At 43.2% G+C, this 18,999-nt stretch overlaps 1 protein-coding gene across 2 annotated transcripts in view; it reads right to left on the bottom strand.

Annotated features, from left to right (window-relative positions):
• Positions 1–18,999, bottom strand: part of C5 (complement C5) — a 352,588-nt gene that overhangs the window by 113,895 nt on the left and 219,694 nt on the right. For both annotated transcript variants that reach the window (XM_086920988.1, XM_086920987.1), the window contains 3 exons: positions 17,736–17,963; positions 14,115–14,175; positions 8,031–8,120 (listed from right to left, as the gene is read on the bottom strand). In XM_086920988.1, the coding sequence (XP_086777114.1) occupies positions 8,031–8,120; positions 14,115–14,175; positions 17,736–17,963 (379 nt within the window). The remainder of the gene's footprint in view (positions 1–8,030; positions 8,121–14,114; positions 14,176–17,735; positions 17,964–18,999) is intronic.

Here is an 18,999-nt window from a genome sequence, read left to right as displayed (position 1 = left end):
TTCCTATCCCATCCAAATTTTTCAAACAGATCAACTCCATTCTAATCTCCTTTCTCTGGAACAAAAAGAAACCACGAATGTCCTTGGCGCGCTTGATTCGTCCTAAATCAGAGGGTGGGGTTAACTTCCCTGATTTCCCAGCCTATCACAAGGCGTTCCAATTGAGACAAGCCTCTTTTTGGCTCCAAGATCCTGACACCCCATGTCCATTATGGGCCAAACTCGAACGCCTTCTTCTATCTCCCTTCTCTTTTTCCGAATACCTCTCCTTCTCTCGCAAACCTGCATCTGTTTCTACTCCGATTCATAAGTTTACCACAAAAATACTCCTCTCTTCCTCTCCTTCACCCCCTACCACTATTGCCGATTTCCTATCCTCCCCCATATGGCATAACACCTCCTTACTTATCCGGGACAGACCCTTTTTCTGGAAATCATGGCATACTCGAGGTCTGCAATGGATTTCCCAACTTTTTTCCAACTCCTCTTTTTTATCTTTTCATGAACTTCGCATCCTTTATGACTTACCCACCTCCTTTGCACCTCAATATCAATCCCTTAAAAACGCAGTTTTATTGAAATACGATCTCCTCACTCAACCCAACCCTCCTTCCCCCCCATCCACTCTCACTTCCTCACTCCACTCCTTCTTACGCACTGCACCAAGGGCTACTGCTATTTATAAACACCTTCACGCTAGTAAGACTCCAAGACCTAAATCCAAAGTCGAGGAGTCCTGGGAGCATGACTTGTCTGTCTCCTGGTCAGTTCCCTTCTGGGACAAAATCTGGACCAAACTCCGCAAATCTTCAAGAGCAGCAACACTCACTCAGACTTTATTTTTTATTTATAATAGACTCCTCTTCACACCTTCTGACCTGCACAAACGCTTTCCTAATACTCCTCACACATGCTGGTCTTGCTCATCTCCACAAGCTGATTTATTCCACATGTTATTTTTATGTACTCATGTTCGTAGTTTTTGGTTGCAGGTTTGGGCTCAAGTTAATGTGATTTTCCACACTTCTATCCCTTTCTCCCACACACATATTTTTATGGGTAGCCTTTCCCCTTGCTGGGATGATGTTGACTTGAAACCCCAAATTGTTGACCTTTTACTTGCTGCTGCTTTCCAACAATTAACAGTTAACTGGAAGGATTTCTCCAAAATCTCTTTCAAAGCATGGTGGTTTAATGTCTGCCATAACCACAGGCTCGATACCACTCATGTTTTCCCGGCATGTTTGGCTGTCAAACGCATGGACTTATGGACTCCAGTTACACTCTATTTGGACTCTTGCAGTAAACGTTTGTTTCATCCTCTGCCTCCACAACAAGAAGTTCCCAAACCCCCTTAATCGCCCGATACGTTCCATTTATTCTTCATTGTATCACTCTCTCAAATTTTCTCAATGTTTTTATGATTGCCATATTTTATGCTCATGTATTTTTCCTATATCTCTTCCTTATTTTTCAATCTGTACCCAGATTTCTTTCTTATTGCAAATGCATTCGTATACTTATGTTCTCTTTTTTTTTATTATTATTGCTTAAGAGTCTTTAACTTTGTATTCCATTGTATTTTGTTTGACACCTGATTTTCTCTTTTTATTACTATCAAATAAAATTCTTTTGAACTTAAAAAAGGTTTATTGCAGGAAAAGTGAAGAAGCAAGTATAAAAGGTGCTGCCAGATTGAAGTAGAATTCAGGTCTGGTAAACACTCTTAGAATCATCTTGCAAGACATGCTTACATTCTAACATCCATATTCTAAAGCATTACCCACAGTTCTAAAGAAGATAAGCATCACTACAAACACCAACCACACTTACTCAGCTCCTAGAAATTAGTACATTGCTCTCATTCTGTGCCCAGTCCCATATCCAATAGAATCAGTGGATGTCGTATCAATACATTTTCCATGCATAGGCAGAAGTTAGGTAAACTACAATCACATCCAATATTCCATTGATTATATTTCAGATGTCTATTCTTAGCATCACATGCTTTCTTTCAGGGTCTTATTTGGGTTAGTCAAAGAGCGGCCTAGAATGACTAAGGCGACAAAATATACATTCTCAAGACCAGTACCTTCCTTTACTGTGATGCATTTGCACTATTCATTAATCATGTAAGGGTTTTGTTTTAAATTAACAATAGGGTGGTTAACTTTCTAACACCCCATGGCTCAGTTCTGAATGTATAGTTACTAAGATCACATGCTTATGGCGTACTACAATAGCTTTTTTGAAGCGTCACCGCCAGATCTGCTTCTCAAGTCTGATAAAACACTAACTTTTGACTTATAATCAATTTATTCCTATTTGTTTGGATAACTGATTTTTAGTTAGTAGTAGCCCTAAAGCATAAATAATCAAAACTGTCACCTATTTTATATCACCTTTATAACACATGGGATCCTGTATATTCGCTAGTCTCTCATTTCTTTATAATCAGTGAATTCTAACGCACCCAGTGGTTAATTATAGAGGAAAGACATCAGATCTCGACTATTATAAGTTATTAGAACAGAGTTCTGATGTCACAATGCCTGCTTCTAGAGCCAGCAGCAACGGTGAAAGCCAGGTCAGGTCACAGAGCATAATCAAAGCAGCTGTTTAGCAACAGAATGTTGCTTGTCTTTCTTCTGCCCCATTTTTAGGTCTCGCCTTGGCAGCGCATGCACTGCTTGCGCTGTCTCCGCGTGACATAAAGTAATCTGTATGTTGGCTTAAACTTCATGTAATCTGTTTTTCTGCTTGCTATTGGCTTACTTGTGGTATTGCTGTTGTTATCTCCCTTTCTGTTGGCTGTTGGCCATTTGCTAACTTCCGTGTAGTCCAAATTCAGTGGTGCCTAACTACAGTTTTAGTCCACTCTGCTTGCACTTCTTTTAAATGCCTGCAGTGTGCCATCTGTTTTTCACGCTGGAGCCTGCGTCTGTAACTGGAGACTTTTGTGTACGCTGGCCAGTTTTCTCTCATCTTTGCTTTGTCGTTTGTTTGCCCATCCACTGTCTAGCGTGTGATGGCCCCTCTTTCGTCTTCTGTTTCTCTTTATGGGGCTGCGCATCTGGAAACAATCATCACAATCGCAACTATAGTGCAACTTTTAGATTTGTAAAAAAAAAAATTCTCTTGACCTCAACTGGGCTTGTCTTCCCTTTGCCTTTTTTTTTTTTTGGAAAACCTTTATTGATACTTCAACCAGTTACAGGTATGGGCCTACAACCACCAGGGCTGGCCGCTAATCAATATCATTTCAATCAAGCAATTAGAACCAGACTCGGCCTTCCGGGGGGCGAATACAGCACGACTTCAATTAAAACTGGCAGCATAGCATACTACACGAATAGCAGGATAATAAAGGTTCCATTTTATAATATAAGATAGAAGGATCAGGTGCCATACAATATCACAAAGGTGCATAAAGGGCGGGCAAAACAGTAAGAAGTCCACAGTTAGGTCGATATCATTCAAAACAGTGGCGCTGAGGCATACGATTCAGGATCAACAAGCATACAATTAATTTCGCACCAGTAGAGCGCCCGTCCGATGGTACTGAAGTACCGTGAAAGTATAGGCACAGATAAAAAGTCGACAATTGACAAAGAAATAGACCCACTACGCTGACCCGAAAAAGAAGAAACAAAAGAAAAGGCGAAGAAAGATAAGAAGAAAAAAGGCCATAGAAACAAATAGTAAAAACAAAATTCCCCCCCTCCAACCCCCCACCCTGCACCCCTGCAGATGACTACGGCCTACCCCCCTAGCAGCGTGCCTGTCGCCCCGTAAATGAACCCGAAATATAGAAGAACAAAGGGAAAAAAAGAAAAGGGAAAGAAAGAAGGGACTAAAACCCTGCCCAAAAAAAGGAAAAGGGGGAGGGCTGTGTCATACGCATTCCCGGACTCTCCCCCCGTCTTAACGAAGAATCCCCCGCAATGTTAACACAATCAAGCGGACCACAATAACACAGTACATCAGAGGAAACCAGAAATCCCGCCCCGGACTCCGGTAACCAAATAAAGCAGTCCCGTTACTGATAAATCAATATTGTGAAACCTCAAACAACAGTCTCAGCCTTGGCCCCGTCAATCAAATTTGCTGATCCCCTCCGATAAAGAGCGCCCCACCGTAAAATTGTCAAAGGTCAAACAGAAGTTGTCGAGACATAGTCTATTAGTCGAAGAAAGGATGGCAAGTCCCAAAGTAGACGCTCGAGTCCAACGATGCCCCTTCCCGACTCTAAGACCAGGCACTATCCCATCCGCCATCTTGATGGACCAGCTGGGAAGGGGGTGCGACACAGTCCCACACAGATCACAATTACGAGCAAACATCTCCAAATCGGGAAAAGCAGTGAAATGTTCCGCCAATTGCAGTTCCAAAGATTCCGACTTTGTAGGTGCATCGCCAATCTCCACATGTTCGAACCGTTCCACTTCTGTAGGGGCATAGAAAGCTCCAAGCACCGGGTCAAATGGCATCGCTGGGGTATCAATAGGGAAAGGAACAGGCCACTGGGTCTCGGGCAGCAAGACAGAGTCCGGTCCCGATCCTCTAAGTCGGTCCACCGCCAACATCAGATTCCAGGCCTGGGTCTCCATAGTCGCCTGAAGTGCCTCAAGGGCCGCCATCACTGACCGCAATGACGGGCCGCACTGGAACCGCTCCGCCAGGTTTCGCATGGCATCAAGCATATTGACCCCCACGGAGAGGCGCCTTCCCCGGGGTAAGATTAGGCGGAGCAGGAATGAACCGTGAGGGACCGATCGTCAGTAGGCGTTAGTGCGCACCAAGTCTCCGATCCAACGGCACCGGCGCTACGAACGCCAGGCCCCCGGGTCTCGGACCCCCATACACACCACCTCGGGCATCACTCGTCTCCGCACCTCCGGTACAGTTCCAGGCAGCAGATCGGCAGCAAATCAATCAGAAAGATGTCGGAAGTTCCGTGGACCGGACCCTGCCGCTCTTTCCGGTCCGCTGTTGTTCAACTAGGACCCGGCTAGACCAAAACTTGAGACCCTGGCTTCCAGACTGGGCTAGGCCTCAAATTAAACCTCAACAGAACTCCACTCCACCATGTCGGAAAATCCTCTGGATTACACCATCAGTTCGTAGAGTAGTTCATGCACCCGGGTATGGGGCGAGAAACCAGGATATACGACAGGATCTTCGAGCGAGAGACGGGGGTCAGCGGAGCCGGGAAGCTATGCGGCCATCTTGCTTGCTGTCGTAGCTCCTCCCCTTCCCCCTTTGCCTTTTTAAGTCATCCCGATCTCATCTACAGTGCGAGTTTTACATATTTTTTCCTCTTCCCGGTTTCTCTTCCCTTTGCCTTTATGAAGACGGGCATCTGTTAAAAATCTATTGCACCCCCTCCCTCTCCCCCTTGATTCTTCTGGAGCCTGACCTCAGGCATGTCACATCTGCCCGGAGACGCTGCTGGTTTGACCTGTGGTAATATTTGAAGGAAGGGAATGCAGCACTGCACTTTAGCCGTTGGAGAGGTTGATGGAGCTGACACACTAGGCCTGTCAGCTCTTTACAGGATGGGTTGCTTGCAGTGAGGCTGTGGACAATGTTAGACATTTTTAGCTTTTCTTTTTAATCACGGTTGTAGCGTTGCCTTTAGACTGTAAGCTACATTAATTCTCTGCCGGCCTTCTGCCTTTCAGCCCACATTTTATGGCGGTAAAGGAAAGCACTCAGGTCTTGTTTTATTATGAAGAGCGCTAAAGCTCGGAGGAGGGTTCCTTCTTTGTCCAAGAGGGGTACAAAATAATCCATAACAGCTCACCCCTCAAGAGGCACTCCTCATAATTTAAGTCCAGCAAGTTTCAATAAAAAACTTTAGGTTTGATAGCATTGTATGTCAAGGGCCAGTCATCTTCAGCTGCGCCCCAAAGGCAGCAGCTGCTGAGACTGAGTTTAGACGTCTCATAATATAATGCATCGTTTAGTGTGACACAAAATAAATACCTTTACTACCCATTTGTCAAGAAATGTAAATTGATTGGTCTAACTAAATGTTTGTTCACCCTGATCCCTATATTTTTGTTACAAATTTACAGCATTATCATACATACAGTATTTTTGTTTTCTAGATGTTTACATTTCTGCATTTTTGGACATTTGTTTTTAGTAAACTTTGGGTTTTTATTTATCATTTTTACCACCAGTCCATAAAGAGGTGAAGTGACAGCTTTGTAAATCGATTATGTCTCGTCATGGTTTTGTGGGTGGTACGGGGATGTTCTCAGAAGCAGAGGAGACATGCTTCTGACATCTTGCCCCCAAGTTCGATAATCTTTCCAGATAAACAACAGGTTGATTCCAGTAGCATCTTCGCAGCGTAGGCTGTCATTCTGAAGAGTATTTGGGTGTCTTTCTGAAGAGTATCTGGGTGTCCAGCACACCGTGTGAGAGTATCTGGGTGTCCCGACATACCCTGTGAATAGTATCTGGGTGTCCTGGCATACCCTGTGAACAGTATCTGGGTGTTCTGGAGGGCACAAATCCTAAACAAGCACTGGCATAGCCAATAGGTCTTGCCTTTGGGACCTTATAAGTGTTTATCCATGCAACAGTTCATGTTGTTGCACTAAGGATATTGTGCTGCATAACTAAATACTTATAAGGTCCCAAAAGCGAGACCTATTGGCTATGCCAATGCTTGTTCTAGCTTGCAATGCAAGCTGAGAAAACTTTTATTTTTGCACTCCTTAGATACTCTGAGAATAGCTAGCGTTTTTCTGCATGTTTCTACACATTCCAAGCTGCGACAGCTTTTATTTTATATTCGAAAACTGACTTTTATTGAACTGTTTCTAATATCTGTTTGCAACAAATATCTAACAGGTTTCTGAAGTATTTAATTTTGCACTAGGGGGTTTATTTTTATTCTTAGGGTTTCCACACATCCTCTTTCTTTCTTATGAAAGAGTTACGCACATAGGATTTAAGTGGTTTGTGGGAAAGGTGATGGTGTAACCATGTACTATATGGGATAAAGTACCCCCTGGCATACATGATATTGCAAGTCACTGATGACTTCCATAATCATATAGAGGAACGAGGCAGAAGAACAATTTCTTTTGTAAGGTTGTGGACCTTATAATGTAAGGCAAGGGGTACTTTATCCCTTATATTACCTGGGGTAGAAAGTATTTGGATTTAACTGAAACAAACTATTTAAATGCCCTAAATTAGTATAACAATCTATGTGTGTGATATTCATAGATGCAAAGTAACAACTTATTAACAGTTATGTTCATCAAAGCAACTAACCTAAAGAATAGCAGACACCTGCTATTATAGCAGCTTCACCCTCAAAGCAATAAAAAAAGCTGAAAAAGAAGCAAAAAAGAGACGTAGCGAGAAAACACTTTTAATCTAGTCCATTTTAAGACGGCAAAAGCAGCTGAGATTTCACCATTTTTCTAAAAACAAACACAAACTGTCTTGTTACTATAAACTAACGTAAAAATATTTAAGAAACCTATTATGACAATGGTAAGTCATATATTTCTTACATAATATGAATGATCGCTCAGTAAGTATGCACCTCTACCCATAAATGAACTAGCTAACCCATCACACCATCCATCCATCTGTCCGTTCATCAGCCCCTCCAGACATACAGCCAAGTACACATACACAAGCTATGTTGTAGGTCAGTTATTGACAAGCTGGCTTCCTAATTTGAATAATGTTTGCACAATTTCGAATGTGTTATATTATGGAATTGGAAGCAATATTGTGTCTATGAAATCTAAATGATGACTGATTTTCTGTAGTCTGCATGTCTCAACACAGTTTACAAATCCAAAGCAGAGAGGAGAAACTGTATCCATGGGAGGTAAAAATAAAATAAGGAGAAAGAAACAATATCAATAGAAAGTAAAGATAAAATAAGGGGGAAAGAAAACACGTCCACAGGAACTAAACATAAAATAAAAAGAAAAAAAAACATGTACATGAAAAGTAAATATAAAACAAGCTGTGGATTCCATCCTTGTTACCTCTAATACTCAAGGTCCTGTCGATCTTGGATTTTGGGACCACATTAGGAGGCACCATGTATCTAATATCATGACGCCTTTTCAGTACACCTGAAATTAAAATGAAGCATTATTATATGCAAATTATTGTCAAGAAAAAAAGAATAAACAAAACAATGGACAACTTTCACTTTTTGCCAGCAAATGAACTCAGTGCATTCAATTATTGTAAAATAATCTCGGTCTAGGTTTAGAATGGTGTTTAATATCCACAAACCATTGATATAGACAGAGAAAGCATTTATGTCCACATTATAAAAAAAAGACACAGGTGCAGCGTGTCCCAGTGAAAAAACACATAGGGTCCGATTCCGATATCACTAGGAAAGCCCTCTGTATGATTTGGATCCGGAGGGCTTTCCTAGCAAATCGGGAGTCCGAGCGACCGATTCCAATGCATCCGTATAGTGATGGACTCGGTTCGCTCAGACTGCCATTGAAGTCTATGGGAGCCTGTATACCGAACGTGTACACAGGCTCCCAAAAGAAAAAAAGGGGTAGGTGGGGAAAAGCCTTCACCCTGTGGCTGACACCTCATGGTGCCAGCTACACTGTGCATGCATGGAATGGGGGACCCATGGATACCCCCATGAGACCGATTCTGTGGGCCTGCTACAGACCCCGAAGTCCGATTACCACAGCTGTTTTGTCTCGGCAAAATCGAGTCCATACGGCTGTCCGAATCGTGCATCGGAAGCCGGCTCCATTGAGCATCACGATTTGGCTGCGAACAAGTCGAACTGACAAGATCGGGTTCGGAAATGATTCGGTAGACGTGGACGAGATATTCGCATTGTACTTGGTCGTTCGGACTGGGGGACTCTTCGGTCGGGAACAAGGGCTCCGGATCGGTTTATGCAATTACGAATCCAATTCGAAGGTCTTCCTAGCGAGATTGGAATCAACCCCATAGAGGTAAGACCACTGTAAATCTGTGTAAACATAAGAGCCTTCTGATACGTGTTTCTCTGGTGCACACAACTGTAGGCCCTTTTAAAGGCAAGTAATGATATGCCTACTAAGAGTTTGTGTGCAGTGATGTCAACAGTGTTTCGATCTCTTTCATCAGGACATATGGATTGGAGGGACAGCTGAAGAGGGAATCAATGAACCCCTGATTAGATCAGCATCTGTGAATTGGTCATTAAGTGGTACAGACCATGCGGAGATGAAAGAGCTCCAGTTGAAACGCTGTGTTGTTTATTTATTGCTTCTATGCTCATGTTCCCATTGGTACAAGAACAGCTCTTGTTAACTAAAGTAAGAAATAAAGATTGACAGAGAATCAATGAGCATGAAGATGCTGGAAGTAATAGACCCATCAATGGAGAACAAATACAGTGGCTGCCCTCGATAAGCTCTGCAGATGCTAGATTCATGGGCAGACAGCCCTATATGGCAATGTGGTAATGCCTAATGTGCCGGTCCGATAGATCAGTGTGTGGGTCAGTTTATTGGCTGTTTGTGGGCCTGTTTTAGGGTCTGCTGGGCTGGTTTATGCTGTTGAGTTCCCTGATATAAAAACAAACATTGCTTGTAGTAATCTCAAATCCATGCAGACATCCATTTTTTGCAAAAGACAATATACAGCGTGTCATTACTAATTCATAACTGCCCAACTTTGCAAACATGAGCCAATGTTTTAGCTACCTAATTTTCTACTGGGGAGTCACTCCAATTTTGGCCCATTTTCTATTCCAGTCTAACCCTGGACACAAGTTTTTTGTGGAAACTTGGGAAAGAAGAACACATTCTTTAAAGTCTGTTGTAGCCTGTCTTTGAGGAGTGCACCATCTCTAATACCATGACTTCCTACTTGACCACATCTGTCGATCTACCAGCCCACTCAGAGCCAATCCTAGAGTGGCTAGCCATCAAACCAAACCAAACATGGCTATCTTGGGTTGAGCAAGAATGGTATTTTAGTTATTTACTGGTATTTGAAGTTTCTTATAGAGCACAAACTTGGTTCAAGGGTATTAGAGTGCTGTATATGAGCACCACATTACACTGCACAAGGTCAGATTCCTTTTTTGGGGGGAGTGGGGGTGCCCACAGTCGCAGCATGTTGAACTGAAGCCAACACTCAAAGCTGGGTTCCCAGCCCCAAAGTCGGCTGCTCTGGCCATTTGGCGGCATCTCCTCCCTCCCCAGTAAGGTCCTTAAAGGTCCTGTGACCAGAGAAACTATCCAAACAGTGGGAAAGAAGAGGTTTCCATTTAATTACCTACAGTATACAAGGTAAGACTTGGCTAGGGATCTTCTAAGGTTTATTACGTCACTTATAAGGGTGTGCAAATCACAGCGCTGAAACCGTTCAACATAGAAGGCTAGTAAAATAAACATTTACTTGAGAGCAAACACAATGCATTAAAGATCAACATCATACATTGCAGGACATCGGTTGACTCCTGCAGAGACATTTGAAGGAATGGGCAAAGTGGAATATTGCCCAGGGCTCCCACCTTCCAAGTGCATTCTTGTGAAGTGAGTGGTACAGTTGTAATTCCTGTCATAATAATGCTGCTCATAAAAACAAGCTTCTTTTTCTAATTTGACCACCTAAAGTGCTTGAAAGGTTAGGGCCATATTTACTAAGGGTTTGATTGTGGGCAAGATTATGCAAAGTGACCCAAAAAAGTAAAATATCTTGCAAAGGTATTTAATTTCCAGTTCAAAGGTCATTTGAGCTGAAAAGCTGCCCTTTTCTCAAGGCAAACAGGGAAAGTGTTGTTTTGCGTGAAGGGGACATTACTTTAGTGTAAATTAGGTGGATTAACACGTGCACCCATAGTTTTTAACACAAAGCTTGATCTTCTAAGAAACACAGATTGGGTTTTGCATAAAAAACATAACACCCCCATGAAGCAGGAGCAAACATGGAGAAATGTTTTTATTTCTCAAAACAGTCCATTAATTGAATGTGTGATGCACTGTAGAGCCCACATACATGTGTACATTAAGAATTTGTCTAGGCATAGGATTTTGTAGTGGAAGGAGATGCTTCCAGTACAAATCCATTACCAGAATGCAAACAAGTACATCTGCCCCATGCTGCAAAGGGTGTGCCTAGCACTACGCAGCCTGTTTATGCGCCATCGCACGGTCAGTGAGTAGCAGCTGGCCACTTTGAATAAATATGGCTCTGGGCTGCTTCCTCCCCCATGCACAAGCAGTACAGCAACTTTGGCTGCTGCAGTGTGCTGGGCTACAATACAATAAATCTGGAGTACATGTCTGCCCTGCCCACCATTAACCCTCGCAGCTGGTGGAAATTAAACCAATCTTTCTGTGTCATTTCTCCCCCTTACTTCACCTCAACTCTTCTATTATAACCCTCTCTCTTAACCTCTGTTTCTAAGTCGGCTTCTCTATGCGCCCTCCTCCTCTCAGCTCTCTCTCTACCTCGCCTTTGATTACCTCACCTCTCTCTCATTGTACCTAATATACCTCCTGCGACTTCATCTTTCTCTACCTGTCTCCCATGATCTTCCCAGCTCTATACCACTCTCTGTGCCCTCATCCACATCAATGATTCCAAATGCCCTCTCTCTACCTCAACTTCCAGTACCTCATCCTCTCTCTTTGTACTGCAACCTTTTTATCCTTCTGACTTCCCTGTGTCTGTCCTCCATATGCCACACTTCTCACACAGCTGATCTCTGTCATTCCCTCACCTCTCCCCACGTCTTTGCTACCTTGCCTCTTTTCACTTTCCTTCACCTCTTTAAATAACTTCCTCCTTTCTGGTTTCTACTATTTTTCTACCTCTACTACTGTCTGTCCTTCTCTTGTACACAAACACATACCTTTCTCTGGACCTCCCTCCCCAGTTCAGCTCATCCTTCCACCTCAGCTATCTCTCTCTGCCTCTTTCTTTATGGATCCCTCTACCTCACCATATCTTCCTCTCCCAACTTGGTAATTCTGAATACACTCCACCACTCTTTCTCTATTTCATGTACATCTCTCAACTTCCTCTTTTTGTGCTGCACCACATTTCCCTTTCTATCCTTCACTCCTGGCTCTGTTTTTTTCTCTTCACACTACTCTCTTTGGCTGATCTGTTCTTCTATACATCTTCTAATTTTTCTTTCCCTCTGTACCTTCCATCTCTTTGTTTTTCCTCAAGTCTCTCTGTCTTCCTCTAGTTCTTGATCCATTTACCACTGCCTAGTGCACCTTGTTTTCTACATTATTTCTGTTGGTACTTCTCCCCTTGGGATACTGTACCCCTCTGCCACACTCTACAGTTCCTTCTCACTACTGCTTTCTCTTACTACCACACTCTGAAGCTTACCAATTCATCTGCCTTTCTTTCTCTACCTACATCTTACTCTTTCAACTTCTTTTTTATCTTTATATTTTACTACTTCACTGTTCTCTATTTACTTTACCTCTCCCCCTTCCTCACAAATCTTTCTACATAATATCTATCTCTACCATCGTCTCCCTCTGATTTACATCGCTAGCTATATTGTTCTCTTTATAAGTCTGTAAGTCTCTTCTACAGGTAAATCTCTAGCCAGAAAAGTGTGCACATATAAAGAGGAAGGAAAAGACAGAGGAGGAGAAATTATTAGAAGATTATTAGATTTCAAACAATGGAATGGTGAATATCATCAGCACAGCACTTTGAATTTCACTCCTGCAGCAGGATCACCAGTAGCGATGAGTACAAGTATTTGACAATCAAAGCTACAATATTAAGAACAATGTGCATGTCTTATTTTAATACTATTCTCTAGCCCACTAAAAACGAATAAGTTACCCATACCATGTTCTTCCTACAATGGGAGGAACAAGCTGGCTAGTCACTGAATTCCTCATAAAATGTTGTTGCTGCAATTAAGAGAAAAATTTAGATACAAACTCAGAAATAAATGGATTTATCAGTGCTTGTTCACGCTTTCTTCTGGTACCATTTGGCTGACGGACACCAAGCAGCTTTAGTTTTTGTCTGGTTTTGCATGCAACCATTTCTGAAGTTTTAATATAACATTCTATATTGGTTGGTATCATGAAAGTTTGAATAAGTGAAAAGTGGTGATTAATTCAAAGTTTGGCCAAAAAAGTTGTCCCAGAATACATCTTGCCTGAGACCCCACAAATACTTAACATGTCGCTGCCTACAAAATGGCTACACTATATAGAGTATTGGCGGAGATGTGCCAGAAAAGGAGTTTGGTTTCTGGCTTAATGGAAGAGGATAAGAAAAAGTGTTCCTCATCCATTCCTGAAGCAACCAAGTAAGGGTTTCAAACTGTAGTAATCTTAAAATGTTCTATTTAAAGGCAACTCTGCCTTAGTAATGAGATATTACTGGGCCCATCATATCAGAATGTGCTGTAGTGGTGGGTTTGCACAAAATCTGTGTGCAGGAATTGAAGGTAATATAATCCAAGGGGAAATAGAAAAAACAAGGCAGAATGTCTTTTCTATCTATGTCACCATAATCCGGAATAACATTTCGTCATCAATCAGGAGCACTAAAACTCTCCTCCAATTTAGGAAAGAGTTGAAAGCTTTCCTCTTTAAAGGACACTACATCATAATCTATAAGTAGTACACAAACCAGCTACCACTCTTATCCCAAGGTGCCTGCCACCGGGTGCAGGGATCAACGGAGGGGCACCGTAGGTGCCCCCAGGCCGCCATTCGGCAGCCTCACACCCATGGGGTCTCTGCTGTGGGCCCCCAGAGACAGTTTCCGGCTGCCTTTTCATGCCGGACACACCGGCATGAAAAACTGCCATCGTACTCCCTCGGTCGTAAAGAGGCAACCGGGGGAGTACTGGAGTATTTCCGGATGGCAGACGGGCTCTCCGAGCCAGTCGTAGGCCATCCGGAAATCCGAGGCGGATTCCTTTCCAACCGAGCCCATCGGAATGGCTCAGTCGGAAAGAAATCTGTCCGACACGTTCCGATTCGGTCGAAAGGGCTCCGAACATGGTTCTGAGCCCTTCCGGCCGGAATTGGAATAGGACCTTTGGTGTTAGAAGAGAATGTACCTATAAATGTGCAAAATCTAACTTTGGTCCATACCATAAACTCCTTGTGGGTCCAGGGAGAATCCAGTCAGCTTCTCCTTTTTTACGCCTTCTGGCTAAAGTCAAACAAAAGTCATGGTTAGATATTATAAAAGAGATGGCTTTAACCATTACACTATATGGAACAGAGATGTGTACAGCAGTTTGAGAAATAACACCAGGGCCTGATTTTTTATATTTCATACAGAACACACCCAGCTCAGAGAAGCAGCAGAGCGCTGTACAGCTAATATAAATATGGCAGGAAAAATTCAATAAAGCACGAGCTACCACTTAGGACAATGAAGTCTGTGAGGTCCATTTGAGACTGGAAAACAGCATTCAATAGAAAGAGGTATGAACATGTAATTAGAACAGTTATAGCTTCGTTTCATATTGGTAATACACAAATGTACAATGTTAGGAAAACAGAATTTAAGTCATCTGCTGAAAATCCCACAACCAGTATAGTCAAGAAGAACAAGAAAGAGTTAGAAACTTAGACCCCTGAGATTGTTTTCATTTCTTGCACTCCTCATTTTTCTGCAACTGGATCACATTAACCGTTTTGGTTGCTTAGGCAACGCACAAGCTATACAGTGTTCTTACTAATTGATTTAATTACTATCTTGACTACATTGATGTACTAATGATATTAGTATGCATTGATCTTAAGGCTGTACTGATCACTGCATTCTTTGTTCTACATGCTACTGCGACCACCTGAGGGGACTGCCCTGGCTGCTCACTTGACCTACATCATACATGGTCATGTTCTGCAGAGGCTCAACTAATGAAGGTGCCCTCTGTGGACAACATGATCATGTGTCCGCGAGCAACTTTTGGGAGGGTGCTAGGAGGTCCAGGGACTCCGAAGACACCTCCCCTCAGACGGATATATTCAGACACTCAGCCGTGGGGGGAGCCCGGTCCCTCTCTTGAAAATCAGGCCAGGTTTGCTGTCAGTGAATGACAGAGCCATGGATCTGTCTCTCACTCTGTGCCCTACCGCACTAGTGAGGGCTCTGAGGTGTTTCTTCATTTCTTCCGATGACCAGACAGGTTTGTCAAAGGGTTGTGTCTAGTTTTTCATCCACTGGTTTAATATACACAGCCTTTTCTTTCTATCAAAAGGAGAAAGTTAAGGCAAAAGAAAACTTGTCATGCCTGCTGCATTGTTATGCAAGGAGGGCCATCTGAAACTACAGGTGCAGTGTTTTCACTCCCTGGTTCCCCCATCCATGCAGGTTCTGCATGGAACTGCGACTGCACTTCGCAGACGTGTAACCAAAGTTGAATGAATTGAGCTCTGGCTGTTTACTACAAATATCCCTGCTTGCACTTTCAAAACTTGCTGAATATGCTGTCTGTCTGGCTAGTGTTTTCAGTTGTAGTCACTGTATTGAGGTTCTATGAAATTTACAACATAGATCACCTATTAATTACCAGACTTTCTACTTAACCATAACCTTAACAATACCTGTTAATCGAACATTGAAACAGCAAAGGCACAAGTCGAAGACTGAAGAACATAAAACCAACCTTAGGATACACAGAAGAGGCTACCGCAGAGCAATGAAGAGATAGGATACACAGGAAAGGCTACCATAGAGCTATTTAGAGATAGGATAAACAGGAGATGCTATTGCAGAGCAATCAAGAGATAGGATACACAGGAAAGCTCCCATAGAGCTATTTAGAAATTAGGATACACAGGAGATGCTATTGCAGAGCAATCAAGAGATAGGATACATAGGAGAGGCTACCGCAGAGCAATCAAGAGATAGGATACACAGGAGAGGCTACCGCAGAGCAATCAAGAGATAGGATACACAGTAGAGGCTACCGCAGAGCAATCAAGAGATAGGATACACAGGAGAGGCTACCGCAGAGCAATCAAGAGATAGGATACACAGGAGAGGCTACCGCAGAGCAATCAAGAAATAGGATACACAGGAGAGGCTGCACCAGATCACTCAAGAGATAGGATACACAGGAGAGGCTACAGCAGAGCAATCAAGAGATGATAGGATACACAGGAGAGGCTACTGTAGAGCATTCAGGAGAAAGGATACACAAGGGAGGGTACCGCAGAGCAATCAAGAGATAGGATACACAGGAGAGGCTACCGCAGAGCAATCAAAAGATAGGATACATAGGAGAGGCTACCGCAGAGCAATCAAGAGATAGGATACACAGGAGAGGCTACTGAGGAACAATTAACAGATAGGATAAACAGGAGATGCTATTGCAGAGCAATCATGAGATAGGATACACAGGAGAGGCTACCGTGAAACAATCAAGAGATAGGATACATAGGAGAGGCTACTGCAGAGCAATCAAGAGATAGGATACACAGGAGAGGCTACCGCAGAGCAATCAAGAGACAGGATACACAGGATAGGCTATAGCAGAGCAATCAAGAGATAGGATACATAGGAGAGGATACCGCAGAGCAATCAAGAGATAGGATACATAGGAGAGGCTACCACAGAGCAATCAAGAGATAGAATACACAGGAGAGGCTACCGCAGAGCAATCAAGAGATAGGATACACAGGAGAGGCTACCGCGGAGCAATAAAAAGATAGGATACACAGGAGAGGCTACCGCAGAGCAATCAAGAGATAGGATACACAGGAGAGGCTACCGCAGAGCAATCAAGAGATAGGATACACAGGAGAGGCTACCGCAGAGCAATCAAGAGATAGGATACACAGGAGAGGCTACCGCAGAGCAATCAAGAGATAGGATACACAGGAGAGGCTACTGCAGTGCAATCAAGAGAGCCTAATAGACCTACTTTACTGTACATGTCAACGAATGGACTTGTTGCCGCCTTTCTGTTATTTCTGAGCATTAGAAGAGTTGACAGCAGACAGGCAAAGGATGTGGAAATCCAGTTCAAAGGGCTGTGTCATCGTCCTACGTTCTTCTAGCGTAACCCTTGATTTCTGGTGAGTTATTATTATTATTATTATTATTAAGCTTTTAAAGCGCTTGGTTACTCCAACGGAGTGTCCCCTCGCTAGAACATCATCAGCCTCCAGCGACTGTCCTGAGCTACCGCCCATCCTGCGCATAGGCTAACAGAAAAAATAGGGCAAGGAGTATTACTACCGGCTACCAAAAGGGTGTCGGAAGAGCCAGGTTTTTAAATTTTTACAGAACAAGGACTCCAACAAGCAGGTTCTAAGATCCGCAGGCAACTCGTTCCATGCCTTAGCCGCCAGGAAGCCGAAGGATCTCCCTCCAGCTCGAGCCTTCCGCACCCTGGGCACAACCACCTTGGCAGAGCCCAACGACCTCAAATCCTGTGTTGGTGTGTAAACCGTAAGAAGGGGGAGCAGAAATAGCTGCCCCTTCTGGTTAAGGTAGAAAGCAACTTTGAATAGTTCAGTCAACAAGTATTTGCTGAAATGTCAGGAGCATCTTACTCAAATGTAAATGTATATATTGACCAGTAGCAAAGCCAGTGTCACCTACTATAACATACCTAAAGTGAGAACGAATAGAAAAGGACCAGGCAGTAACTCTCATCACCCTCTTATAATATTTAGCAATGTTCTGATCCCACTTTGAAAAAAACAAATAAAGACATCTCTCCTCAAAAAATTAATGATATCATCCATACGTACCACGACCCTCAATGTTTTCACCACAATTTCATGTCCATATTCAGAGTTGAGTGTGAAGTTGATGGTGTGCAGCCCAAGTTCCAGGGGCAGGATTTTGAACTTCACTGCGGTGACGGAGGAGGCCTGAAGATATGAATAGCTGCAAGAGGTGGTCTGGATCCCTTTTACTTTGGAGGACAGGCCTTTGAATAAACAGACTTCCTCACCCACTGCCATTGTGATGCACGCCTGGAAGAGAGAGTGGCATATTGTGAGTGCTCATGCTTACCAATCTATAGTATTACCTGGCATTACCTGGCAGCTTCCTCTATAGCCTCCACTTATCTTTGCCAAACCAGCTATCCAGACGGGCAACTTGAGATCTCTTGAGATTTATTTATTTATTTATTTATTTATTTTAAAGGTTTTATATAGCGCTGGCTAGACCCGGATCTATCAGAGCGCTTTACATGAGGAGTATCAGATCATAGTTACAAGTTACATCGGATGGCATTCCCATAGCAAAGCCCCATTGAAAAGAAACCATGAAGGCGGTGGGACTTTACTGTCTCAGCAATAAACCCTGAAGGCCTGATTTGCAAAGGGACTTACATGTAGTAAAGGATGTACAACGTTACAACGCGGTCTTTACACCGCGATACCTTTGCAACGCGGTCAACACAACGCAAGTCGTTACAACGACTTGCGCTAAAGGCGCTGGACTTAGGAATAGTATGATTTACTATTCCAACTCCAGGCTACGTAACAGTAGGGAAGGTGTTGGAATAGTAAATCATACTATTCCTTAGTATATAGTGCCATCCAGCCCAAGTCGTTGTAACGACTTGAGTTGTGATGACCACATCGCAAAGGTATCGTGATGTAAAGAGCGCGTTGTAATGGTCGTCTCCCGTAGTAAAGCTATGAGTCTCTGACTCTGCACTCATAACTTTACTACATGTAAGTCCCTTTGTGAATTGGGCCCAGAATGTGCTATAAGACAACTGGGAATTAGGCACAAAATGGGAGACATGATGTCGATATGAATCCCTCCTCTGGCCCCAAGCGGCTCTGTTAGGATTCAGGCAGGCTGCTGAGGCAGACATACAGCCCTGTATGGAGTGTAGAGAGACTACTTGAAGGTGCATGCCCGTTTACCTTCCAAAGGCCTGTTCTCTCACACTATGGATGAGGTAACCACTATACCTTGCAGCAGAACCACACATACAGCAACTAAAAGTCCCTTCTATGCCACTTGCTTATTCATATGCTTCCCACCAGCAAG

Source organism: Lissotriton vulgaris, chromosome 5 (genome assembly GCF_964263255.1).
Source record: "Lissotriton vulgaris chromosome 5, aLisVul1.2, whole genome shotgun sequence".
NCBI classification, from domain to species: Eukaryota; Metazoa; Chordata; class Amphibia; order Caudata; family Salamandridae; genus Lissotriton; species Lissotriton vulgaris.
Note: the sequence above shows the minus strand (reverse complement) of the source record. Positions and strands in the feature narration are given on the sequence as shown.